The 27,772-nt window shown below is 53.0% G+C and overlaps 1 protein-coding gene across 5 annotated transcripts in view; it reads right to left on the bottom strand.

Moving 5' to 3' along the window:
• Positions 1 to 1,748: 1,748 nt before the first annotated feature.
• The window catches only part of B3GAT1 (beta-1,3-glucuronyltransferase 1), a 34,608-nt gene continuing 8,584 nt past the window's right edge, over positions 1,749 to 27,772 (bottom strand). Inside the window, exons 2-7 of one of the 5 annotated variants that reach the window (XM_032201768.1) lie at positions 16,499 to 16,617; positions 16,197 to 16,343; positions 13,082 to 13,554; positions 10,047 to 10,343; positions 3,954 to 4,071; positions 1,749 to 2,703 (exon numbers count right to left, since the gene is read on the bottom strand). In XM_032201768.1, coding sequence (XP_032057659.1) covers positions 3,985 to 4,071; positions 10,047 to 10,343; positions 13,082 to 13,554; positions 16,197 to 16,343; positions 16,499 to 16,502 — 1,008 coding nt within the window. In that variant the 5' untranslated portion in view covers positions 16,503 to 16,617 and the 3' untranslated portion in view covers positions 1,749 to 2,703; positions 3,954 to 3,984. Of the gene's footprint in view, positions 2,704 to 3,953; positions 4,072 to 10,046; positions 10,344 to 13,081; positions 13,591 to 16,196; positions 16,344 to 16,481; positions 16,618 to 27,772 lie in introns of those variants that run through there. The other 4 variants (XM_032201767.1, XM_032201766.1, XM_032201769.1 and 1 more) reach the window with 4 other exon arrangements.

A 27,772-nucleotide genomic window follows, 5' to 3' on the forward strand; every position in this document is an offset into this window, starting at 1 on the left:
GGGAGAGCACATTCATACTTCCTAGTTACACCTGCTGTGAAATTGTAGATTTTTGTGGTTGTGTCCCTCTAAAGAGAAATGTGGAATTTATGAAAACGTGCTTTTTTTTTTTTTTTTTTTTTTTTTTTTTTTTTTTTTTTTAACCCATCAGCTCCACAGTCACTGAGGAGCTGCCACCTTTTTAGTGAGAGATGAAGCTGAAGCTGTGAATCTGTTCAGAGTCTCTGAGAAGTTGCTCAGCCCCTGCTTTCTGTTCCAGTAACCGGAGGATTCAGGCTAGGAGAGAAACACCAAACATGCGCACTGGCTCTGATAATGGAGTTGCAGGGTATTCTGGCTCTTAAAAACCATACTTAATTTTATTTAACAAATTTAAATACAGTTCATTTAAAACTGAGAACAGACCGCAGCTCTAACACTCCATCCTGACCAGAGCTGGTCTTACTGAACATGTATCTCTGCTGCCAAGAACCATGGTAGCCTCCGTGCAAGCCCAGAGCCGTGTGACCAACTTTGAGGCAAGTGGAGCACAAAAGCAGGGTTGTGTTCAGGACCTGATCCTTTTGTGTTTCTCTGGAAGTTATTTCCTTCCCAGGAGGGAAGGTTGCAACTCAGCAGGGGCTGGAACTAACATTAGTGAACAAAACATGCAGCCAGGAGGGGACATCACTTGGAAGCTACTTGAATAGCACGAGAGCTTTGTCTGCCTTTAAAACTTTCCCCTTCCACTCTAGGGTATGCAGACTGAACTGAGCTTGGGATGCTAGTACAAGAGCAGAATAAACCTGCCAGAGTGCAAAGAGCTACTGTTTAATGCAAGGTAACAAGCCTGTTCCCATACAGCAGCTAGTGGCCAGAAGGATCAGATGCTTCCTATCCAAGTAGCACTTCAGCCAGTGCATCTGAAGGAACATTTTTGTGAAGGCTGCGTAGCAAGGCTGTGACTGGGAACTCAGGAATGCAGCTCTTCCCCAGTGGGTTTGAAAGAGAGTGGGAGAAAATAAATTGAAAATAAATAAATAATAAATAAATTAGGAAATACACGGTCATTAGTTCAACGGGAGGCTCCTGCAATGTGAAGCTAACAAATCTATAATGCTTTAATGATTCTGTGTGTTAGGGCTAAAAATAACCAAGTTTCTTTTCAGGATTATGTTTTCCCTCAACTCAAAAGTAGAATTGTGCTTCAGCCCCTTTTGAAAGAATGGGGACACTGGGGATTGATCACGTTTGACAACAACTGTGGAGGGAATAAGGGTGTTCTGGTGTTTTTTTTAAAGGGCTGGAGGTGGGAAGAAGGGGTAAGTTGTACCTTTGTTTCTTTCTCAGCAAGTTTGGCACTCTCAAATAGAGTCAACCAAGGCAGTACCACCCAGGTTCCTCTTCTGCATTGCTCAGTCATGTCTCTCTCACTGAGAAGCAAAACACAGTTTCATCAGAGAATAAATACCCTTTCATCAGTGCTATCTGAGCTCCTTTCATGTTACAGAGCAGGGAGGAGGCAACTACTGTTCTCCTTAGATAGTTTTCCAACCTACCTCAAGCCAGGGGCTGTAAAAACAGAGCACTAAGCCTGGGATCCCCTTTACAAGGGTGCATCAGAAGTTAACTCCAACTGCTCCAGCGTGGCTGTTCACGCCAGTAGCTCTGCAGCAGTGTGGCATGGCCCTGAAAAAGGAGCTAGGGCTGAAGGATACATTGCACCGGGATGGTAAATGCACTGAAATCAGCGGTTATCATTCAATCCCTAGTATTAAGCAGTTAACTTTATTTTTTAAGAGTAGAAATTCAGCTTTCTGTCGGAGCCCCCTTCAGAGAATCCCACACCTACTGTTCACGTGAACCAAATGAGAGCTAAATAGAACGAAGATCTGAGTCCAGATTAAGTGTTATGGTGTAGGGCTGCAACGATCTCCTTAAAACCCTCCCCCAGTTATTTTAGCATGGATGAACAGAGAACCATGTGCTGTAAACATAACTCCATCCAGAAACACAGAGGTATGTCAGAGCGCCCTCCCAAACCATGAAACTGCTTAAGGGAAAGGAGAGGGGGTACAAAGAAACAGAAATAGTTATGGGTTTGTTTAACCTGCCTTGCTTTTCCCCCTCCCCCAAAACCTTCCTGTCTTGTGCAGCGTAATAAACACGGATCAAAGTAGGTTTAAAATTAAGGGCTAAGGTGCCATCTCAGAAGGCAGCTGTCCCCTCCACGAACAGAGAGCTGCTTAGGCTGTCGCACACATAGCCACCAGGTACGTGTGTCTCCAGGAAAAAAAACAAAAACAAAAACAAAAAACAATCATCAGGGGCCAACACGCTCCTGGGGGCGTTCTCACCCTTGCTTTCAGGTCCTGGAAAGCAGCCCCCTCAGTCCAGGCTACCATTCCAGCTGGGCCACGTCTTCAGTGCATCATGCCCTGCATGCGCTTCTCCCAAACCGAGCATCTCACGAGGCAGCTGGTCTTGTACAGAAGTCGATGTCAGTCCTGTATTTTCTGTGCTTTTTCTTCCACCTCCAGAGCATCTGGTTCTGCTCAGAGTCCAGGAGGAAGGGCAGGGGAATCCGGGTAGTTTATGTATGCAGTGTTGCTTGTTTTCAGTACACTAAAACTCTTGGAAGTCAGCAGAGGTCCTGGCTACTGCATGTCTGGCTGGCTGTATGCTGTGGAGAGGAACCTTGGAGGCTGTGCATGAAGAAATCTGCAACAGAGACACAAGCAGCATGTTTATTACCCTCCTGCCTCGCTGCAGTTAGCTGCCACCCCTTGGAACCAGCCCAAAACCCATCTCGGATTGCGGATCTGTGACTGCTGCTGCTAGGCAACTGGTGGTGGTGAGAAGCAGTTGTGACAGCAGCAAAGAGCTACGGCCTCTCTGCAAAGCTGCTATATATAGTGCAGGCAATGTGCAGCCCAGGCTTTCCTCTGCTGTCCTGCCAACAGGCCGCAAACGCAGGCTACTGCAGCACGCAGGGCTCCAGCACCACAGCCCAAGGGAAGGTGCTGTAAGAGAGCTCATTATGGTTAAAAATACACCGCTGCTGAGAAAATCCCACCCTTTCCCATAGCCCTCGCTGCTCTTCTCTGTGTGTGAGAGGAGAAGAGACCAAGGGGCAGCCTCCTCACCCCTCCAGGCCTGGTTTGACACTCCAGTTAAAGGAGGTTGTGCGTACATTTTTTTTCCATACATTTTTTCCCCATAACAATGAGCAGCAGTGCAGTCTGGATGCAGGTATAAGCAAATAGCCCAGCCTTCCCTCGAGCAAACCAGCTGCGGAGCGCGCTCTGGGGATGCAGAAGATTTAATGCACCGGGATGCAAAGGTAATTAAGGTGAGAAGCCAGGGCATGGACAACTAATCGAGATGTCAGCCACCAGTGTGTGCTCCTGGGCTTTCCTCCTTTCCACTGAAAAAGATACTACAAGCTCACCTTAGGTAAATAAATACACGAAGCCTCATGTGGGATTTAATCCTCACTCCCTGACTTGTCAGTGACTTTGTGTGGCTTGTTTGGGGATCTAAATTAAATTCTTCCCTCCGTGAAAGCTTCTGCCTGACTTTAAAATGCTTTAGCTGATACTGGCTTAGCTTCCCTCAGGCGTTTTCAGGTGGGCGAATCCACATCTCTCACCCTTGTGCTTTAGCTGTGCGGTTAATAAGGAACCCATCTTGCTTAGACAAGTTCTTTGTTTTGATTCTTTAAATAGTGTAACTTCTGCCCAAACTCTCGCTGCCTGGATTTCACCAGGTATTTCCCCTTTAGCAGCTTATCTTAGAGATTATGAATGAATCTCTCTTTTTAAAACCTCTATGTTTTGCAGTAAGGGAGGGTCAGATATGTGAAAAATTGCACTCAAAAGTCACGTTTAAAAGAATTCATCTTTTTCCTGTCATGGTCTAGGATTTTTCTTTACTGCTGCTTCTCATTACAGCTGAAGCCTGTAAGCTCTTACCTGGTGTTGGTCTCTGCCCAGCCACGCGCAGTCAGATTTCCACGTTGGGATCTGTGAATCCTTTCTTCCCCTCGTTCACCAGCACCGGCTTTTCCGTCCTCGTATGCCAGACTAAAATCTGAAGAAACCAGCAGTCATTAGCTGCATCTCTTCACTGCACTAACAAATATTCTTGCACATTAAATCAATAGTGCAATTTAACCAGCTACCCTGGAGCCTAATGGTGCATTCACAGCTGAAAGGAGGTTTGCATAAAACTTCATTTAGGTAGGCCCACTGATACCCAAAATGCACAGTGCACAGAAATTACCTATTTTACAGTGTACTGTCTTGGGACATTAACCTGCTCCTTCCATGTAGTTATCAACCATCTTCTGCGAAAGGCTCATCAACCTTTCCACTGATGTAAGGCAGCTCCCTCAGAACCGGGGAATCAGATGCATGTTTCCCAGAGTCGAGTTCCTTGCTCTGGTTCTTGGTTATGTTACTGCACACCACCTCCAAAGCCCCACGGGCCTGCCCTTTGAAACGCTGGCCCCGAGCTGCCACGGCTTTTCTCCACCAGGTGTAATGGGTTGCAGCTTGTGGAAGGGCCCTCTCCAACCTGCTTAAATCAGAGCTGAAGCACGTCGGGATCCTAACTTGTACTAAATGCTTCCCTTAGCCCTGGCAGCAAAGTTTAATGTAGATCAACAGCTGTGAAAGAGAGCTGGAAAAAAAATAATGAAGAGGTTGTCTAACGTTTGGGGTGTGGGTAAGTATTGTGGGTTCATGCTTTTTACCAGCTGTGCTCCACTACGAGCCCAGGCAGCTCTGGAAGCTGCTGAAAATGCTCTCCCCTCACCAGACTCAATTAAACTCATTGTTTTGCTCCTAAACCTGCATTGCTGGGAGCAGTTTCCTCCCTTCAGAGCTGGTTTCCTGCTTCCTTTCACCTGCTGGCTGCTATTCCCTGCCTCGCGGGGTCTCCCTCCAGTTGCTATGACAATACTCGGCGCCTTTAATCCAGCTATCTGCCAGCCGTTTCATACCCAGTCCCTGCTTTCCTGAAAAATTAGGCCACATTCTGCTTCTGAGGGACGAACAAAGCCCTCCTCAAACCCTTGCAGTTAACCAGGAGCCCCCCCACCTCCCCGAGAAGCTGTTTGACCGAACGTGGCTCTGATCTGAGCGCTCGCCTCCTGCACAGGGCTCGAATCTCGCCAGCTGATACCAAGGCAGCGAGACCAACCGCGGCCTGCAGTGGGGCCCAAACCTGCCTCATCGCTCCCGTGCAGCCACTTCCGAGCCCTCTCATCCAAGTGTGCTGTTATTAGCACCCTGCTCACCCGCTGCAGCCGCGCTGCTGCAATTCCTGCTCGCTTTCTTCTCCAAAGGCAGAAGCAAACAGGGCTCCGCGAGCGGCTTCTGGTGCTGGGAAAGCGTTCGTTGCGGGCTCCTCAACCAACACAAACCTGAACGCAGGCCAGGTGCTAGGAAAAAAAGCTCTTGCAGGCAGTTCTTTCCAGCAGGAGCAGGTAGGAGCTGTTCCCCACACAACCACTGAGCCCCGCTGGTGGCCGGGCACCGCGCTCTGCCAGCAGCACGGTCGCCTTCAAACAGCTCTCGCCACCAAGCCACGCGCTCCGTGAGCAGCAGACCACAAACACAGATGAATTGCTTTTCTTTTAGATTGCATCCTGCTTCTACGTCGTGAAACCCGAGTGCCAAAAAGACAGTTATGTTGAATCAGCTGACTAAAGTTGACTAATTTTCACAGTTTGCAGCTTGATTCAGCGGCTTCTGCCGTTCCTCGTGCAATGCTCTTTAACATGGGAGGGAGCTCACCATTTTGTACAGGAACACCTGCTTTTCCTCGCAGCCAACTGCTTGATTTTTTTCCACAAGGAGTGTGTTTATGTCTCAGGGAAGCTTTGGCTTGTGCAAAAAGCATGGCTTGCACAGGAGCAAGCAGGGTAAGGGACCACGTGTGCACCACTGGCCCATACAGGTCACCAGGAGAGTGAAATATCTGCTGCTGCAACTCCCTTCCAGCCTCCTCATCCAGAATCGCAGGACTCAGAACAGACCTGAGAGATTTCAAGGATTCGTTTCCATCGCAGACTTTTTTTGTTGCCTTCCAACAGGAAATTAAAAAGCAAACAGGCAAAAAGTTGACCTGCAGTTGGAGGGGGTCACAGATTTCAGGCCTCCATGGAGGACACCAATAATTGTGATTTGAAACGGAGGCTACTGAACATGAAGGAAAAGAGACAGCCAGCCGAAATGACAGATTTGCTTCCTCCCAGCTTGTGCTTAACCCAATTCCTGCAGGGTCTCGTAGGCATTGTGGAGGCCCCGTTCTGTCTGAAGCCTGCCCGTTGGTACACTATGGAGCAAAGTGGAGGCAGACAGTGCTGCAAAACCCAAACGACTTGGGTGTAATTATGTCTTTCAGCTGTGATGCAGGGGATGGCATTGGCACAGCAGTTCTGGTGGCTAATCAGGACGTGACAAGGTGAAAAGAGCCCTCCAAGTTCTGCACAGCTCATAAAAATCAACAGCTCCAGCACTGTTGTGGCGTGCATGTGAAGCTTCACCAACAAAGCGCTGTTGCATAGCAGCCGGGTACTGACGGCTCACTGCAAACCAGCAGGCACAAACCTCCAGGAATACAGCAGCCCCATTTCAGGAACAATCTCACCAAAACGAGGGCAGATCTGCTCCATTCGTACCCTGCTGCTCAGCCCCTGAAAGAACACAGAGCTCAGGAAGCCAATTCCTCTGCCTTCCGTCTGTAGCACCACAGGATAAAATCAGAAGGAAGCAAAGTATTCCTTTGCAAGCTTTCTTGCCTTAGGCTGACGTTTTCCTTCCCTCCTTGCCCATTCTGAGCCAGTTTTAGCAATTTTAGATCTGTGATGCCACGAAGCAGCCAGCTCTGGTCCCTTTTGCTGTGTAATTTCCTGGCTGCTGCAGGGCCCAGAGGGCTCCTCCATACACACAAGGATTTATTCCCCTCCCAGAAGTGGTTCCAAGACCCCCGGTGGTCACAATGTTGGTTTGTGGTTGAGGTACTGCCGGGACAATTCTGCTCCCTGTTTTCCAGCCTCACCCAAAGAAATGCATCTGCTGTGATCTCCCTGGGGAAACGAGCGGGTCCAGGAGTAGCTGGGATGAGACGCATCATTTCCACTGGTATCTTGTGGTCTATCCTCTCCTACCAGTACCAGCTGAGGCTTTTGAAGAGCTGGGGCCACTGCTAAGGTCTCTCCCCTTTGAGTGCCCTCTGACAGCGCACTGCAGCTCGCTTCCTCAGGCATTAATGGGAAACGGGGAGCAGAATATGTCCCAGTTACATCAGCCTTGTGGGAACACAAGATCTCTGAGACCTTGATCCTGTCAGGTTTGATGTATCAATGGATTGGAGAGAGCTCTGCCTGCTCTGGTGGTGGTGGGGGGAACTGCAGAAGCAGCAGGACGCAGAAATACACGGCAGGCTTGCACGGCCTCGTTCCCTTACAGCTCCAGTGTAAACCAGTCCTTCCCTCCTGATGAAGAGGGTTAACTCCTTTCCGCTGAACAATTATCACTGACTTCATTTTCTCCCTCATTTTGAGCAGATCTCAAATCAAAGCAAATAACCAGGATGCATGGCTTTGGCCAAAGCTCGAGCTTTCTGCAGGAGCGAGCGTCTGTGGGCCGAGGTCAGACGAACACTGCCAAGTGAATACCAGCGCTGTACCCAGGGAGAACAGCATTTTGGGAGAACAGATGTCTGTGCTTATCTCACGTAGTTCTCTGGTCCCTCCTTAATGACTGTACCTGAGCACATCATAATCTGTAATGTAAATCTCACCGCAGAGCAGGAGCGTGCCTGTGCCGAGCAGGGCAAAGCGCCCCAGCTGCCAGGAGGAGAGCTTCAGTCCTGGGGCAAGAGGACCCCAGGTCCCAGCCTGCTTCTGTCCCTCTCTGCTGCTGGTGTGGACTCTTCTCCTCGCCAGGAGCGTGAACAAAACAGCAACTGGAAAATGGAGGCTGCTGGCAACAGCTGAGAGCAGAAAGGCAAAGCTCCACCTGCAACGCCGCACGCGGGGTTTGCCAGGAGCGGCCAGCAGCCAGTGCACAACGAGGCCCCTTGTTGTGTCAGATCCCCGCAGCCCAGCCAAGGAAAGAAATGCAGTCTGCTCCAAATCCTGGCCGGCTGCTCCTGCGTCCTCATCAGCTCTGACCTGCAGCTCCCGCAGGACAGCCCCAACCCAGCAGCCTGGCAGCGCCGTGCCTCACCTCCTGCCTGCAGATAAGCCTTCCCCTCCTCTCCTTCCTTCACGTGTTCCCCAAAACCATCATTTCTTACTCGCAGCCTTTTAAACAAAGCCTCTTTCCCGTAACTATTTTACAGCAGGGATGATCTCTCGGAGATTGCATAACCACAGGGTGAAAGTCCCTGATCTGTGCACCAGGCTGGAAGCATCTCCCCCGATTGGCTGGCAGCACACATCTCAGCCAGTGCTTCCCTGTTACCTGGTGGGGCATAGAGAGGGGAAAAAGGCAGGCCCGGGTGTATCTATATCCTTCTCCACCAAACCAAACCAAACCACAACAAAAAAACAAACCAGAGACCTCCAGATCACACTCGTGAGGTAAGCAACCCACTGCAGCCCCTGCTGGGCTGGCCTTTTGCGAGCCTGTCTGACACAGTGCCCGAGAGCACAGATCTAATTTTAACCCCGTCTCTTGTCCCAGCCTTAGCAGACCATCTGTGCGATGCTGGACATGCCCAACCACAGAGATGCAGACTTAAAAAAGGAGGCACAGCAGGTATCAGATAAAAAATAAAGTCATTTCTCCCCTGCAGCGCCTCTTCCTTGTTCCTGGGCTCCTCGTGCGAGCACTGCTGAACATCGAGATCCTTCCTTTACTGGGGTGGGGAACCACGAAGCAGTGAGGATGGAAAGCAGAGGCAAAAGTTATTATTCAAAGTAACCCCAAAAGGGATGGAGACCTGGGCCCAACACGGGGTGTGTGAGCAGCACCAGCTCATTTATCAAAAAAAAGAAGAATCCACCTGGGAGGATCACACAACAAAGAGTCCCTAAATCAGACTGGGTGGCCGTCTGCTACAGACAGAGGCGTGAGCACTGCACGGGGGTCTCTGATCCCAAATGGAGCCCCTCCAGTGCCAGCTGTGCTCAGGGCACCCACTCACAGAGCTTCAAAGCATGACAGCATCGCTGCTGCTGTGCCATGATTGATGCCTGTCACGCTAACCAGCACTGTCTCATTGTATCTCACATGTTTCCCTGTCATCCCAGATAGATTTCCATCTGCTGCCTCTCATCTTTGCCTGGGAAGTCTTCAGGGCAAGAGCCATCAGTGTATCCTGTCTTTCTATCTTAGTTAGCACAGAGGGGTGCTGCTCCATAACCTGGTGGCTCCTAGACAGTGTATAAAGTCAAACAATTCACAGTCATCACCTGCAAAATCCCCCCACAAGGAAGCTTCATGGAAGCCTCCCAGGGCTCGGAGCACTACCCCAAGCATTAAAACATTTCTGCATTATCCCTAGCACACAAAAATCAGCATCGTTGTGGTCAGCTCTAGCGATATTTTACTGACATCAAGAGGGAAGAGGCAACGGTGCAATAAGGCAGCTTTTATGTGCATGGTCTTTCCCCGCAGGCAGGGAACAAGAAGGCTCGGTGCTGCTGGGCTGCAGCTCAGACAGCTCCAGAGAGCCAGGTCCCGCATGATGCTGGCTTACTGCAGGGTTACTGGCACTCAAAAGCTGTCCCAAGGAATTCATGGAAAGCAACCCACCTGCGTTTCACCCAGGGGATTCCCTGCCCTGGGAGATTAGCAAGGCCACAGACAAGCCCGTCTTGAAAATAACAGGGATATTATTTGGAGATAATATAAGGGAGACACCATATTTTAATGCCTTCGTCAGCCAGTAACAACAAAAGGAGCTTCCCACCACACTTTTTAAAGGCAATTACCCCGCTCCCTTGCTGCAGGGATGTGCTCTCCTCAAGACACAGAGGACAAGCGACCGAACAGCCTTTTGTCCCACCACCAGACCCTCGCACCCCCTCCATGAGAAGGACGCCGTACCTTAGTGCAATTGGCAGCTTTCGGCTCAAGGTCATTCAGGGTGACCAGCTCCCGGAGCAGGCTGCTCTCCTGGTAGCCCCCCTTCACTCCTCGCAGCTTGAAGTAAGCCTGAGATCGCTGGAGGATCAGCCTGAGGTTGACAGCAAAGCCTGCCATGTCGATAGCGAAGGGCCGGTGCGGGTCGAAGACGGTTTTCCAGCCGTAGACCTTCCCCGCAGCGTTCACTTTGGGCGACTCGTAGCGCAAGCCGCCGACGAAGGCCACTGGCCACACCGACACCTTCCTGGTGCTGCGCATCTGCAGGCAAGGAAAGAGAAGGGTTGGAAGGGGGCACGCAGCCTCCAAGGCCCCAGCAGCACCCCAGCAGCGTGCCTTCGCCTCGCTCGCTGCCCTGCAGGGGCCGGATTTTGGGAATGGTGCAGCAAAGAGCCTGGTCACGGCCCCAGACATCTGCTGTGGTTTGGCAGCAGGGCTCCGTGCTCTGCTCACCTCCACGAGGCCGCACGTCCTGGGGCTGGGGGAGCAGAGTGCTTTGGGAAGTGGCAGCTGGGGACCACGTGTGAGGTCAGTGCTAGAAACAGAGCTGTGGGTAGTAACCCTAACCGAGATGTGGGATTTGTCAAAAGGCCCTCGGAGCGTTGGTTCTTCAGAGCTTTTGGTTCCCCGCATGGACAGCTGGGGAAACTGGGACGCAGAGGAGGGACGCACGCTGCCCGAGGCCACCTGGGGACCCAGGGCTGGCTTATCTAGGCAGAAAGGTGTTTCCTCTGAAAGCGAAGGATCTGAGCTGCGATCCCAACGATGAGCCACATTAAGGCTAAAAGCATCCCTAGGGATGCTTAAAGATGCTCGGGGACAGCTGGAAGCACAGCCTCTCCAGAAGCTCCCAGCACACAGGGCAGGGCCCTGTAGCTGCTCCTGCTACCCGGAGGGATGTTGGAGGCTTCTGCTCCCCGTGGAGTCAGCAGAAACAGAGAGGAGCCACCAGGGGACATCTCAGATGCTTGCCAGTGTGGATGATCTGCGTGCCAGCCCGCCTGCGCACCCCCCGGCACCCTGCCCTGCTCCGCTGCCAGGCTCAGCCTTGTCTCCTGCTCTCAGCCCGGTCTCTTAGATCAGGGATCTCCCAGAGCTAATCTCATCACTGCTAATTACTGCAAACGAGAGCAGAAGAGCTCTGGCACTTGCCCTTCCGCATTATACACATGCTAACGGCCGTCCCTGTCCGCGGGGAGCAATAATGCGTGTCTTCTGCATTTCACAGCACATTTCATGAGCTCCATGCGCCCTGAGCTGCAGCTACATCTCGGAGAGGAGAAGCCTCTGCAAGCAAAGCACTCGGGTGAAGCACCCGGGTGAACGAAGGAACCCTTTCTGCTTTATTAAAGCACGGTGTCTGTCTGAGGATGCTGCCAGAGCCAGCCTCAAAGGACGATGTGGAAAAACTGCGTTCAGTTTGAGTTTGCTCTCAGCTTTAGAAGCGTGCGTGTGCCTGTGGCTGTCCGAGCTCAAGGGAAAGCCATCAGGGGGGAGAAAGGAGGTGTGGAGTGAGTTAACAGGAGATCCCTGGAATGAAATCTGGCAACCATTAAGGAGGCAATCCTGCGTGCTTGTCCCTCGCTGCAAGAGCTCAGCCTCAGCAGATGGGAGCGGGCATTTCTGAGCTGGGAGCTGGGGAGGTGCCGTGCACGTGGCGCTGTGAGGCCGCAGACAGGGAGAGGGGCAGGAGGTCATTTACAGCCCGTGCAAGAGCAGAACAGGCAGCGAATCTGGGAAAGCACAGGGGAGCCTTCCCCTGCTCGAGTCTGACAAGGTCGCCAGGATGTGCCGAAATCCTGCCTGCAGTCACAGCTCCCTGAGCCGCCCGCTTCAAGGCTGAGTGCTCAGCCCCAGCCCCTGCTGAAATCACCCTGAGCCCATCTCTCCCTGGTGCTCCAGGAGGAAGAGCTGCAGAGGGGAGCGCTGCACACACCTCCCCGCAGCAGCAAGGGCTCCTCTTTGCTGGGAGGTGAAGCAAACGCTGACAAACGCGTGCTCCTTGTGTGTGCGGCGGCCTGGAGACAATTTGCAGAGAGCATCTCCCAAGAAGACGTCCTGCGAGTGCTCTGCCTGAGCCAACGCCACTCAGGCGTAGCTCCGAAGGTCTGCTCCCCCAGCTGGGAGCTGTGCAGAGCAGCTGCCGGGCTCTCGACAGCTCCGGAGTTGAAGCAGGGAACGTGCTGGGATGAGAGCAAACAAATGCAAACGGCAAGCAAGGAGGAGAAACCCCAGCGACTCCTCCAGCAAGAACAAACAGGGATTAACAGCTGAGTGCACTACGTTGGGGCGGCAGAGAAGAAGGGAGGATAACAGCCGAGCGGGAACCAGCCTGAAATCTCCTCCGGGGTGGGACATGGGGGGAGGATGGCCAAGGGTGCTCCTCCCAGGTATATTCATGTGTCTGTGTAGGCACGAGGGAGAGCAGTTCATGTTCCAGCCCTAACAGCAGCTCCCACAGAAGGCAGCTCTTCGTCAGCTTCCCTCACAGCACATACTACCTGCGTGTTTCTCCTGTTAGGATCTTACCAGCCAGCTCCTGCCCTGAGATGACCGCTCTCCCTCATCACAAACAGCCTTTTGTGGATGTCTTTTAGCACGGGTTTCTGCTACCAAGGGAAAAGCCTCGTGCTTCCTCTCTGAGGGAGCACCAACAGGCAGAGGTGGGAGTGCAGAAAAAAGGCAATGAGACCCCTTCAAATGTAGCAAATGCCTTCAGGTGATGAGCACAGACACCCACTAGTATGCCTCCACCACGTGCCACAGGACAAACTGGGATTCCCATCGCTCTGCATTACTTTTGACCCTGCAAGTGCACACTTTGCAATGGTGTGGCCAAGCCCCAAAGGAAACTTCAGGGCAACCACTACAGAGACAAACTGACCCGGAGCTCAGGAGATGTGCACAGGATCTCCTCGGCTCACTACACGCTATCTTTTACAACTCACACACAAACCTGCTGCGTTCAGCTCTCCGGGGCTCCCCCGGCAGGCTCTTACCTCCTCGAAGAGCTCCAGGCTGTAGGTGTTATCATCGTCGGCGAAGTAAACGATGCCAGGCTGGCTGTTATTTCTGTTAAAGGTCTCTCTCAGCCACCTCAGGGCCAGGTTCCTCTGCATGGTGCCGCGGGGGATGCGGGGATCCCTCATGTCTCCCCGCAGCTTGTAGTTGCGAGGTGTCTCCACGTTGAGGTGGGTGTAGTTCAGCCCCGTGTCCCGCAGCAGCCGGGTGATGAGCGGCGTGCGCCGCTGCGAGTCCTCCACCAGGATCCAGTGCAGGTTGGGGACGTGCAGCAGGGTGTTGGCCAGGCGCGTCAGCTCTGCCTTCTGCACGGGCCGGCTGTAGGTGGGTGTAATGACGTGGATGGTGGGGAGGGTGTCCGACCACGGGGGTGGGCGGGTATAAACATATTCTGTCCTCACCACCTCCACAATGTCCCGGTCCGACAAGCAGTATTCCTTGGAGTCCAAGCCTGCAGCGAGATCACGCCGGGAGTCACCACCATCATCTGAGCAAGGGTATGAGAGAGAAGAGAAAGCCGCATGGACTCGGTCCTCCGACACCCACCCTCCCCGGGCCGAGCCCGCAGGCTGCTTGCTGAGAGCAGGAGGTCACCCCACAGCTCGAGAGGAAAGGAAACAGGCGAAGTGGAGGCTTTAATAAATAAGTACACGGATGAGTAAAGGAATCGGGGACACACCCGTGAGAAAAGAAGCTCCTCCTGGTAGAAGAGCAGCACCGGTCGAGGCCTGAGAGCCCGGCCCAGTGGTGCTGCTCAGAGCGAGCAGCTTCCAAAAGCACCCAGAAGAGACAGACAGATCTAGATAATGAAAATAGCATCACAGCCTGGCAAGCTGTCATTCCCAAAGAGCTCCAGGGTGAGAGGGAAGCTCTCCCAGCAGCATCGTTTGGATACTGCAGTACCCCCTCTCCTGACCAGCCTGGGATGCTGCACGGAGAAGCAAGGGCAAGACACGCTCGTTAAGTCCAGAGACAGCAGAAACTGAAGCCTGCAGTTGTAGGCTTTTACCTGCAGAGACTTTCACCTGCCCCTAATTTCTCCTCAACATGACCCTGCAGATTTCTGAACTCCCAGCCCATTCGGTGTTTAGGATATGAACAGCAGAGCAGCACTGCACCAGCTAACTGCGTGTAGGATCAACTGACCCTAATGTCTCAAAGCCTCACAAAGGGAGACCTGGGTGCAACTGGCTCAAGGTAAAAAATACTCCTGCATTTGTTGTTTTTCCAGGGTGCAAATTCCACGCTTTCATACCAATGCAGATGGGCAGGAACACCACAGTCTGCATTTAGGGACTGGCAGGGTTAATAGGGCATCGCTCTCCAGATATCAGCCAGCTGGTGGGCACCTACACTTAGAGACTGCCAGGAGCTTGAGATGAGAAAGAAAGGGAACAGACACTAGCACTGACCCAGTACAGTATCACTTTTAATTATTATGTGGTTGCTCATAGCATGGTACTCCTCCAGCAGCACAGACTTTGATATCAGCCCTGAATGAAGGCAAGGAGGGAGGGGGGGTGTGTCTGGAGGGATGGGGGGACAGGAGCAAAGTGTCCTGCATGTGTTGGGATCAGGCCCTAGGAAGGTAAAGCACCTCTGCATCACACAGCGCAGCTCTGAAAGCGCAGAGCACCGGAATCAGTTCAACAATAAACCCACAAAATGCACAGGGCACAGACAGCAATGCAATCAGCCAGGCTGGAGCTTGAAGGAGACACCCGAGATAGTTTGCAAACCCCTCCAGGTCAGCCCCTCAGCTGTAAATCCCGGCACACCTATCGGCTGCTGCACAGACACATCGCATTCAGCACCTGTGCTGAAGGATCTCAGAAACACATCACAAGTACAAAGAGGCTTTTCCTAAGAGCTTCAGGCCGGTCTCTACCACCACTCATTTTCCACCAGGGGCAGCACAGGCAGAGGAAGCAGCTCACCGAGGTCACCAGCAAGTTCAGGACCAGGGCAGAGCGGGGCAGGCTCTGTGCTGGAACCCCAGTGGCCATGGCCTTTCACCAAAAAGCAGCTCCTGGTTTTTAGGGCTCTGAATCAAACCACGATACAGACAGCGTGTTCTTAGGAGACTTTCAAGCCCTGTTTTAGACCCCTTGTCCTCTGACACCCTGTGCACCTTTCAGAGGGGCTCAGTCGTCCTTGCTCGGGGTGGGCCCCGAACCTCTGACAGCTCACACAGCCCGTCAGACCGCTGAGCCAAAGCATAAGCAGCCGTGGAGGATGGGTGTGAGCACTAAAACGAAAAGGGAGAGAATCTCCCAGAGAAAGGGCCTGGAGAGAGCAAACGGGTTGGCTTTCTTCCCCAGCAGCAGGGCAGAACTGAGAACAAAGGCTGAAGAAGGCAGTGTGGCTTTCTCCTGCCCGCAGGAGCTCTCACTGCCCTCGGATATTGCTGCTATGAGAAGAATGGGATAAAAACCAGGACCCTTCTGGCCAGAGAAAACCCCCAAGAAGCTCCTGCATTTGTCTGATTTGAGCCAGAGCAATATTTAATGCTTTGTGCCACAGGTAAGGTGGAAGCTGGCTTTTCTCCAGCATTTTCCCTTCACCAAACAATCAGGGCAGATGCTGGCTCTTGCCACGTGCCTTCCCCTTCAAGCCCAGGAGGACCAGTTTGCTGCTTTCCTGGGGACACAAAAAATGCTTTTTGCCTCATGTCTCCTAGACCAACTGTCTCCAGTAGCAGCTTTGCTTCCTCTGCTCTCTTTTTTTTGCAGTTTTCCTCCTGGACTCATTTCTGTGAGCACGCTGCAAACGCCAGCAGAAAGGGACCCTCTCTTCCAGGACACCAGGGAACAAAGAAAAGCATCTTCCTTCCGTGCTCTGTTCCCCTCAATCTGGATTTGGGTCATGAAGAGCTCCCCAAGTGCAGGGCCATGCCCATGGCTTGGAGTTTGATGTCTCCAAAGAAGCCCGGAACGCCTTGGGCCGTTCCTACAGCACGAGGGGAGGCTTCTGCGTGAGCATGGGCTGGGAGCTGAGATGAGCATGGCTGCCATGGAGAGATGAAATGAGAGAGGAGATGAGGACAAGGGAGGGATGCACAGACTCGGCATGGGCTGGTTTGATTTCTCTCACCCTTGTGCACTGCAAGCAGTGGAGCAATGGTGCTCTGGTGCCAGACGGTGATTAGTAGCGTCCAGGGCAGAACTATCAGCACGATAGCCAGGATGTCTCGTCTCTTCGGCATCTCCAAGACTGACTGGACCCACAGCTCCTCATTACCTGACAGTGAAAACCCCAGAGACAGAACAGCAGAGCACATGGAGAACAGAAATAAATGGGCAAGAAGGAACAAGGACAGAGAAAGAGAACGCGAGAGAGGGAGAGAGCAGCGAAGGCGACACGGCTCGCAGGTCTTACCAGTGCTCACAACCCACCCATTGCAGAAGCAGGTTTGGAGGGGCCTCGGCTGCTGGGACCAGGAGCAGGAGACAACTTCTACAGGACACTGCTGGGGCCTCCAGCAGGAACCTCAGGGACACATTTGGCAGGCGACCTGCAACACAAAGCACCGGTGAGCAGGCGGGGAACAGTACGTGGAAGCACGTAACGCTCACAAATCCTCCCTGCGAACAGCAGCTCAAGCTGACCAAGAGGAATATGTGCCACCCCTTCACGAGAGATGCCTCCTGGGTGCCCAGGGCCTTGCTTCCCTGTGCATCCACCCATCAAGCAACCTGAGCAGCCGCTCGGTGCCTGAGCCATCCCCCAGCAGCACAGGGCCCTATATCCACTGGGCAGCCGGGTCTCCCAGCACCCTGTGCTGAGCCCAAGCCCCAGGAGGATGCAGACACCGCTCCGACCACATCAGCACAGCAGCAAGTGCCCTGACCCAGCAGAGCCTCTCCCTTTACTGGGCAGAGCTCTCAGCAGCCAGGAGGGAAACCGAGCCTGTGTTCTTGGGGACATAGCTCCAGGGAAGCCAGTGACCCCACATTTTGCTTGTCATCGTCATCCCCTCGGCTCAGACCATCCCCCTGGCACCTTCCACGCCGCTGGGTTTAGCTCAGGCTTCCCACAGCCTGGTCAGGTTCGTTTCTTCCATCTCGGAGGTGTTGCGGCTGGAGTGTATTAAGCTGCCACCATGGCTTACTTTGATTCAACACGAGCACATACAAGATTTAAGCAGACTGTATTTTATCCGAGTATCTTGGCAAGCAAAGTGCATCGCTTAGCGGGGACACGCGCGGTGGACAGTTTGCAAACACGGGTAGCAGTTTAGTAGCACGGCTCCCTTGTGGGGGAGCGCATTAGCCTGCTGCTTCACGGGCTGCCCTGCAGACAGGGGAGAGCCCAGAGCACACTGAAGGCACACGTGGCGAGGTCTCGGTGCTGGGGAAAAGCACTGATCCCCCCCCTCACCACCTGGTGGGTTACCTTCTCTGCAGTGCCCTGGAAACCATCAGATCCCATCCTAAAATCGGGGGGAGCTCCTCAAGCCCAGGCTGTGCTGCACACGGATGCTGCTTTGCTGGTGTTTTCCCCCCGAGACCCTTGGAGCTTGCTTTGCCTTGAGGGCAGTGGGCAGTCAGGGATAGACCAGGGCTCAAAGCCTTCATTAGCCCAATTTGGATCAATCTGGCCTGCCCGTGGCCATGCCCTGACCACTGGGCTGCACGGGCAGCCTCTGGCACCAAGCCCGGTGGCAGACTGGAAGCGAAATGGCCCAGGGCAAGGTGCAGCCAGGAAGGGTGATGAAAGACAGCCAGTCTTCTGGAAGGGTCCCCAGAGAAAACAACAAAACCCCAACCCAGCCACCAAATACATCCCTTTTACTGAGAACAGGGTTTCCTGCAGCCCAGCTCGGGGGAGCAGCACTAAAAAGCTTTTCACAGCCCAAGGAACTGCGCCGTGCAGCCGGACACCCTGCAGTCTTTCAAGTATCTCCTGGCAACACGGATTTGTCCTTATTTTTTTTTTTCAGAACTGCTGAAAGCAGCCTCGTCTTCACAAAATAAACCAGGGAGGAAGAGGAGGAATTATTCCAGCCTCCTGCTCCGTGCCTGTACAGCTCCTAAAGCACGAGAGATCCTGCTGGCCTCGCACTGCCAAGGCACGCAGTGCCCTCAGGAAAGAGCAGCTGGCCTCATCCTGGCTGTCCCTGCAGCTGCTGTCAGTGCCTGACCAGGGGACCCCGAGTGCTGGCATCCCTTAAATCCCCTACTAAAGTCAGGACGTGTTCTTTGAGCATCCTGGTAGGGCAGAGCCTTGAGGGGCAGCTCTGAAAGGACCCAACACCTCGCCTGTAAGGTGCCTCTGCTGCAAACGCACCAGGTAAGGGACTGTGCCACTGAGGTGTCTGTGTGTGTGACATGCCAAAAGGGCCACTCGGGGTCAATTTGTAGCACTGGCAAGCTGCCACATTGGGCTGGTATGCATCAAGCACCCTGTTTGTCAAGGGCAGCTTCCTCTGAAACCAGTGCTTTCGCCTTTTCCCTGGCTTAAATTGCCAGCATCCATCCTCCCCCAGGGTAGCCTGGCTCTGGGCTCGGTGTGATGCACCAAGGCTGCCCTTGGGCTGGGGTGCTCCTCCTCTTTCCACCCCTCCAGCACAGTGGAGAACAAGCAGACGCCCCTCACTTGTCCCCTGGTCTCTGCAGCATCGATTCCTTTAAATTAGCCGCAGAACATTCAGCAGCTCCCTGGTCAATCATCTGTAGCATGGTGCTCGGGCTGCCGAGGGCCAGCCCAGGCCACGTGTGCCCCAGCAGAGAGCTGAGGGCTGCACCGTGCTGCTCGGGATGGAAGTGGAGAGCTCGTGGGGATGGGATCTGCAGGGACACAGCCCCAGCCTGGACCCAAATTCAGATGGCAGCAGTCATCTGGGGGTGTCTGTGGAGCCCCCGACCATGCTGCTCGCTGCTCGTTCATTGAGCACTGGGATTTTATGGATGACCCTTAAAACCCTGGCTGAAGGACACCGTAGGAATTCACCAGGGGCTGCTGCCTTTAACAGCGAGTCCAGCCCAGGGCCTCAGGGCAGGGCAGTGCTCGCTGCGCTGTAACAAAGCCCCCGCTCCCTGCTCCCTCACGTGCTGAGGCTGCAAAAGGTGAAATCCATTTTGTGCTACCAAACAACAGCAGTGAGGAAATATGCGCTCGATTTCACGCTGCTGGTGAGAAAAGTCACAGCTTCACAGCCCAGAACAGAGGGCTCGCCCTGCATCCCCAAACCCCTCGCTGCCAAGGCTGAAGGATGATTTTTGTTGCTGTTCATGGCACGAGTGTGCCCAGCCAAGCATCAGGACGGGGAAAATTGTGCCCCTCTTCAAGGTGTTCCCTCTCCTCTTGCCCCACCATAACACCACTCCCTTTTCCCCACCGAAATGCTCAGAACAAAACCTGGCTTTTCCCAGATTGTCTGGTTTCAGCTTCTGCCATCTCCACCTCCACCAGGAAAAGGAGGAGGAACGAATTTAAACATGAATTAATTAAAAGACACACTCCGTTTTCCACTACAGAAAGCATCTTTTTTTTCCAGGTTTGAAAATTAAAGCAAAATGCACAAACCACCAGCTCGAATGTAAGCAATTTGGGAGTTAAAATCTTTCTAAAAGAAGGGTTTTTGCACAGTTTGGGGAGCCTTTCCTTGCCAGAAACAGATCTGCCATGCCGCAAGCCACACGGTGGCAGAGATTTCACGTCCTCCGGCAGAGGGCAATGGTGTCAAGGCACGGCGATATTAAAAGGGCACTCATCTAATAGGAAAGCTTTAATAAATCCCGGAGCCATGTGTTAGCAACACGTCGGATTATTAAACGCGGAAGGTTCTTTTTTTAAACCACGTTAATTGGCGTCAGCTCTGACACTTACCGTAGGACACGCCGATTTGATCTGTAATCTGCTTTACAGGCAGCTTTCCCTTCCTTCTCCCTCTGAGGCTGAGCAGCCCCAGTGCCATCGCTCCGTGGTGTTCCCACGTTGAGCAGAAGTGATTGGGAACGTGTTAAGCCGAAGGATTGTTTTCACCGAGCTCGCGTATGTACAGCAGTCACCGAAGGAAAAATATTGTCCAGACGTAAAAAAAAAAAAAACAAAAACAAAACAACACAACAAAAACACACTCCACTCCCCCCAAACAAACACATCAAACATTTACTTGTGTAACAAAAGCAGCCGGGAATATCAGACACTGCCAAATCCCACAACAAAAGCTTTCAGAGGAAAATCAACACCGATGCTGCAGGACGCAGTGTGTCTGCTCACTGCCAGCTTCTCCCCCTGGGCAAAGCATCCCCTAAACCCAAATTCTGTGTTTTTTACCTTTAAATAGCAACTGGTTCTGATCCCTGGGGGAAAATCGGAGCCCTACAAGGCTCCCTCTGCCCTACAGGGGAGCTGGGGGGATTTGGGGCCACCGATCCCAGCCCGGCTCTGCTCCACGCCACGGGCAGGGGACAGGCACAGAAACCTCCCCTCCTGCCTGCGGTTTTGGTGTTTGGCAGAAGAGGCTTGTAAAGCACTGGCTAAAAAATAAAGGTAGTAATAAAAGCCTCTTGCTCGTTAATTACTCTGTAAGCCATAACTGCCTAAAAACCCCATAACTTTAATGGGGACTATTATAAGTATAGTAGCAAAACTGTGAAGCTAATTACTGTTTAGTTATTAAGCAGAACATCGCCAGAACTGAGTAATGAGCACGCAGAACTGCTCATTCTTCGAGGATTTAATCACGGGCATGAAGTTCAGCCCCAGGTTTTCCCAGCTTGGCAGCCGGGACGGGGCTTGGCAGCCTGGCACCCCCCGAGGGCTGCAGGACACCCCGGGGGAAGGCACCAGCTAGAGCTGCTCTGCACGGTCTGAGCTGCTGCTGCAGACCAAAAAGGGAGCGAAAATGAGCCAGAAATGTCTCAGATCACCTCTGCCACTCTGATAGTGAGAGAGGAACCGGATTCATCCACGGGAATCCAAGCGGTTACCTGTTACTCCAGTGGGTGTCAACCATTTTATGGTCCCCGTTCAGCAAAATGCTTGCAAACTTCTTCCGAAAACCCCAAATCCATGCCCCAGACAGAGGCACAGCACAACTGTGATGGGAAACCCACACCAGAACAGCACAGGGGATGCAGGAGGAGTTGATGTCCCCCAAAGCAGGCAGGCAGGGCAGCGTTATGGGGCGTTTTGTGCAGGGATGGAGAGCTCAGGCAGGGAGCACCAGGACAGCACCGTCGGTCGGGGTGATTGAAGGAAAATAGGTTAAATTCACCCAGGGAGGCCTGAGGAATAATAAGCCCCGCTGCCATAGGCTTCAAATAGGACTAATTTTGTTCAATAATAACTTGCTTTATGGGGAAAGAAAAAATAAGAATAAAAGAGAGAAGAAAAAAAGTGTTTTTCCTCTCCTGGGGTTATTTAACCCCAAATCCAGAATTTGATTTCTCCTTTAAAAAATTAAAATAAGCCCTATGGCTAAAAATACAGAAATAATATATGCCTGCTTCCTTCCTTCCTTCCTTTCCTCCTTCCTTCTTTTATCCCCTCCCGCCCTCTCTGCAAACCCAGACAATTCAGATACCCTGACAAAGCCTGGAAAGGAAGCTCAGTTTTCGGGGCTGTTTTTCCACTTGATTCTTTTGGCCAGCTCCAGCTGGGATCCCCAGGCCTGCCCGCACACTCTCTGGCTGTGCACACAGGCACAGCTTGTGTTTTCCAAGCTGTTGGAGAAACCAGGGCACAGAGACTGCAAAATTTGCCCCAGCTTGCAACAGTCGAGACAAAATCTGACCTGCTCCCCCCTCCCAGTCCCGAGTCCCTGATTTGCAATAAATGGGATCAAGAACACAGATTATCTCACAAAAAAAAATAAAAAACGGAACCGATCTTCTCAGATCAACTCTCAGAATTTAAAGCTAGCATGAGCAAAGTGGATCAAGGGAGCTCAACACAAGCGCAATTAGTTTCTGTAACTTATTGCCACAGGACACTAAGAAGAACAAGAACTTAACAGGATTCGCAAAAGGATTAGTTGTGTATGTGAATAAACTGCGTATCCAGAATTAGAATGAGCCACCCACCAGTTTGGAAAACACATAAACCCCTGAGTCTCAGAGCTTAAGCCAAATTTTAACAAGCATCAGGAACTTTCTCGTCTCCCATTAATCCCCCCGTGCTGCTCTGCCTTTGCAGGTGCCGGCGGAGCTGGGGACAGGACAGGAGATGTGCCAGCACTGCTCACGTGCTGAGGACACTGCCTCGTCCCAAGATTTTGCTGCTTCTAACAGCAAAACGGATCTTCTGTTAAATCCCTAAAAGATTGAATGCATTGTCCTGAACGTGGTTGCTTTTCTGTGCAGGTTCTCGCAGCGCCGCATCCAAGCTTCCCAGGATTTCTCAGGGACCCTTGGCTGCAGCTGCTGCGCTTCCTTCCCTTGTTGCTCCCAGGATGTATAGGGGACTGCCTTGAAACGGGCAGGTATCATTTTATTACAGTGCTTCTGAAGAGGATTGAACACGGGCTTTGCAATCTTCTTGTGATAAGCACGGCACAATCAAAAAATGTGTCATGCACTTGGCACCAGGAAGCGGCAGGGCTGATGAGGATCCTTAGCACCGGGGAGAGCCTCATCAGTCCTGGGCTGGCCACGCAGGAGTTCCTGTCTGTAGGAGACACGGCGCCGGGCTCGCTGCCCTCAGGATGCTCTGGTCCATCCATCAGGATCGGCAGAGCTTGTTCCAGCCTCCCTCCCCAGCCAGAGAAGCCGTGGGTTGACTCCAGTCTTGGATGAGAAAGCTTTTACGGCGCCCAGTGCTGCTTGATAAATGGATGCACTTCACACATGGTTTTTAAAAAGCATCTCTCTTTCTATCATGATGAAGAGCTGTTTGACTTGGAGCCCGCTTCCAAAATAGCAAGGCAACTGGGAGCTGTTATCTCGGGGGAAATGCTGACGGCACCCAAGAAAAGTCGCTCGGCTTTTCTGAGGTTGCTCGGGGGTGAATGCTGAGCAAACAACTCCAGCCAGCAGCTCTCTCACAGCCTTCTCCAGGAAGTCTTCCTGAACTGGTGACACAGCAATCCCTTGAAATATCCCCTCTGCTCAGCTCAGACCACATCGATACTGGCAGAGGCAGACGTATTTCCGGACTCCATTTCCATCTCCGTGCGCTACTCTGAATATTTTGTGCACCGCCGGCTTCCACAGATCTTTAAAAGTGACATTAACAAAAGCTGACCCAATTTCGACACGACTGGTCTCAGTTCCACAGCTCCATAATAGGCTTTGCATATGCTTTGTCCACAGGGTTTGAAGGCACTCGTGTGGTGTGATCCCGCCCGTAACGGAGGTGTCAGGCTCCAAGAGCCGAGCCGAGCCTTTCTGAGCAGTTTTCTGATTTCACGGGGTCTGCAGGGCTGAATCCTTCAGCCAGAGCTGGCCAGCACCAGGCTCCCCACGGGCTTGCCTTGCTCCCTGTGCCCAAGGAAGACTAAAAAGTTAAACATGACACGGCCAGGTGATGGAGTAAGTGGCACTGCTCTCAGAGCAAGGGCTGCAACACTTGCTAATGCCATAGTAAGGCCAACCTTACCGGCACCCTGCTCCCATCTTTTGTTGCTGGTGGCTGGGAGAAGCCCCAGATTTTTATAAAGTGCTGAAATTCAGGGTGTGGGGCTCTGCCTGGGCACCTGAGAGCCCTGGGCTGGTGGGATACACTGGGAGCTGCCTCCCATCGAGCTGTGAGAGTTCACAAAGATGACCATCAAACACAAAGAGCCGTGCCCAGCGAGCCACAAACCCTAAATTTTTTATCTCCTGGCTGTGGTATGTTTCCAGTTCCAGCCCTGGAGGTGGCACTGCTCACCTCCCGTGCACTGAAGCCACTTGGATCGCTGGGGACATGAGGTGGGGGGATGCAGCGGGGTCTGGGCATCTTCAGCATCAGCTGGGAGGCAGCTCACCGATTGCACCTGTGAGCTGCCTTCCGAGCCGCCAGCGCTTCCTTTTAATTAGCGAGCGCTTCCCCCACCCTCTGAAAAAAAATAATCCTGTTCTATTGTAAAAGAGTTATTAATAACCTGACTCCGGTGCAGAAAAAAGGGGAAAAATGAAGCCTTGCAGAGCTAGCGAGCAACCTGGCCCTCTCCTGCTGCAGCGAGCCACCGCTGTGCACCCTGAAACATATCAACAGGGGGTTTTGTTTCCAAAAGCATCATTTTTCTTCTTTTTCTGTAGCAAACAAGGATCTTAAAGGTGTTTTATTTTGGAAGGCTGGGGAAAAAAAGATAAGCAAGCATCCAAATTCTTCCTTACTTCTGAAAACAGCAGCTGTCCTAAGTGCAAGTCCCTGGAGACGCCACTGAAGGAAAAAAAAACAACTGCTTTGCAGGAGAGGTGCTCGGGACAGGCAGCAAGAAGCGTTGTCCCCTGCCACATCGTCACCGTCACTGCTTCGGGGAGGCGGCGTGCTGCTGGATTCACGTGTGCTGTCTCCTCCAGGCTCCCACCCCACGGAGGCCCTGCAGCATGTGCTGCTCACGAGGCAGCCGCGGAAGCCTGGGATATGCGCTCTGTGTTGCAGAGGCTCTGCGAGCAGCCATGCAGGTAATTCAAGCCAAGGAGCGTCTGTGCTATAAATTCGCATCTCGGCTCCTGCCTTACAGCACGTTACCTCCTCCTTGCAGACGAGCCTGCAACAAAAGGCCCAGCTTTCCAGGCTGGCTGCTGCGCCCTGCTCCAGCAGCCTGCTGGAGAGCCCTTGGTGGATGCTGCCTGAGCAGCAAAGCCTGCCCCAAAGCTCAGCAATTTATTTATATCCTAGCAGCAGTGCTTTTGGAGGGACAGGGCCACTCGTTGCATCACGGCAGCCCTTCCTGCAGCTTTTTCCTCCTGTGGCCTTGAGGGGTGGATCCGGCGAAGACGCAGCGAGGCGCTCAGGGCTTGCTCAGCTCCTGGGTTAGCAGTCAGAAATCGGGGGCAACCTGAAGAGAAAATCCCCTGCTGCCATCCCCCTTAGGTGGCTTCTTTACATGGCACAGAGAGACTGCCAGCCCGTGACCTCTGCAGAAGTCACTAATAGGACCGAGGGATTAACATCGATTCTTTCAGGCTACAGTGGGGAAACAGAAAGGGAGGGCACCCGGGATGATAAAGCGAGCGCCCAACTGTAATACAGCAGCTTGCAACGCGATCAATCGCCGCTTGCAGCTCCGCAGTCCATTAGCACAGCCACAAAGCTACACAACCTTCTCCTTGGAAACAGGATGGTCATTTTAAAATCACCTCCCTTCGATTCCTGGTCACCACCGAGACGGGGCAGGGCCCCTGAGCCCCACTGAGCCCGCCGGCAGCAAGCACCCAGGGCTTCCCGCGGCTCTGCCCTCGTCCCCTTTCTCCACAGCAAGCAATGAGCTCCACGTGCCTGGGAGCCTGCAGGCTTTGCCATGTCACAATAACGTGGCCCATCTGCCATCTGAGAGGCATTTGGAAGGAAAGGATTTGTCTTCCTCTACCAGCAGAACCCACATGCCAATGACCCCGTAACCCCCAGCCGCCCCAGCAGTGCCCAGGGAGGTGGATTTGGCTCTCGCTTTGACTCCCAGGCAAAGGCTGACCCTACCCATTTGTCCTGCTTCCAATCCAAGCCCGGTTCTGACTCCAGCTCCCCACGGCTTAGTTATTTTGGCTCACCTGCACCTCGGATGGCTCTCGAGGGGAGAGGAGAACAGCTCCCTGCTTCTGGGCAGGAATTTACACGGCTCAAGTGGCTCAGCGGCCAAACACGGCTGTGGCACAAAGCTGCTGCCTGAGGTGCTGGCACCTCTCACCAATCTGACGGCCTGCTGAGCGTGCCTGGGGAAGGTCATTCCTCCTCATTTTAGACTCACTCAAGGGCCAAACCCGTATGAGTGAGAAATGACAAAGCCAAGCAAAAGCTGGAGGCAGAATTAAGCCAAAAGCGTCTCAGCCCAAGTCAAAGAAGCGGTGACCAAGCAGCCCCCTGGGAAGACAGACCCCGAGGGGTGTCTGCCTGCTGCCCAGCTCCCCAGTGCCAGATCCAAGAGCATCTTCACCACCTCTACAAGCCTGACCTGCTCAGCCAGGCACCAACCTGCCCCCAGATCAGTTGGGACACAGGGAAATACTCCCTGTGAGTGTCTGTGCATTGGGGAGCTCTGGTGTGCAAGGGGCTAAAAGCAGGCACGTGCCACCCGGCACAGAGGGACGCAGGCAGGGATGGACAGACGGACACCCGCAGGGCTGTCCTTGCAAGGTGAGCCACGAGACAAGCCCTGGGGGAGCTCCGAGCAACTGGAGGGTTTTGTAATGGCTGCTCTAAGATTATTGTAATCATGCCGTAATTATGGTGCAGCTCAAATCAACCCGGCAAATTGCAGCGTTATTATTACGGCTGTCACCAGCCTCGCGTGACGGGGACGGAGGGGTAGGCCACCCCCTGCCCAAGGACGGAGCAGAGTTTGGAGAGTGTCAACAGGGTGTCACAGTCCCACTTCTGCACTCCTTCAGGGTGCCCAACCCACACCATGGCAGCCTGGTACCTCCTTCAAGCGACCCAGACCACTCCTGCACTTTCCTACGCTGGACCCCAATGCTAACACTTAATTCTCACGTTGACTTGACTTTTCGCAAAATTAAGCAAGTATCTTTAGCACAAGAGCAGTCCTTGTCATCTGATTGGAACCGTCAGGCTCGCAAATGTCACTGCTACAGATGACTAATCTTTAAAAATAAGACAAACTTACTAAACTCCTTGACTCAGTTGAAAATGAGCCAGAGGGTAATGGTGGGAGACACAGAGGGAGAAACCGGCGCCGCGTGCCTGCAGCAGGGCTCGGTGGTGCCCTGAATTCTTTTTGCAGCTCAAAGGACTGGGGCTCCTGATGAAAGCAGAATCCAGGCTATGAAATGGGGTGTGGGGCACGTTCATGGGGACACCTCGGCACGCTGACTCCTCCAGGTCACCCTCATGTTGTGCAAAGAGAAGAATTTCCTCCCTCGGTCACTCTGTAAGAGTTTTCTCAGCGCGGAGCAGAGACCTCATCTCATCCCACCTCCTCCACAGGTCCACTTTTGAACAGGTCTCCCCAAACCGCCTCACTTCCCATTTTCCCACATCCAGTCAATGCCACGCTGCTTTGGGGAGCATCCTGAGATGTAAAACTGGTTACAATGCTCCTGAGCAGCAGGGGAGTGCCTGTGCTGATCCCAACCCGATCCCAACACCAGCCTAGTCCACACACAACCCCTTTCCCCCCCAGACCAAGGGCTCAGCCCCAGCTTGCTGCCCTGCTCCCCACTGCCCTGCACCAAGGATGACTCAGGCTGTCACATAAGTTATTAACTTCAGCAGCCAGAGTCTCTTCCCATTAGGGCGCGATGGTACGAGATGCCTGGGTGAGACAAAAAGGCCTGCCAGGCAGAGCACAGAGCGCACGAGACGGAGATGAGAAATAATGTTGGCAGCATTATTAAAAGATAAATTGGAGGAAGAAAGGAGGTGTATGCGTGGGGTGAGAGCTTCAGAGGATTGTAACAAATCCTTTGCTACCACGAGCTTCACAGCTGTCGAATTTCTGAAAGCCAGGGGACGGGGCAGTAGCTGGGAGACAGCTCAGGTCCCCTGCTCACCTCGTCCAACACACGTCCCTCCAGCACCAGTCCTGGAGGCACTCAGCACCAGCAGGTTTATGGCAT

This window comes from Aythya fuligula, chromosome 22, assembly GCF_009819795.1.
Source record: "Aythya fuligula isolate bAytFul2 chromosome 22, bAytFul2.pri, whole genome shotgun sequence".
In the NCBI taxonomy this organism is placed as follows: Eukaryota; Metazoa; Chordata; class Aves; order Anseriformes; family Anatidae; genus Aythya; species Aythya fuligula.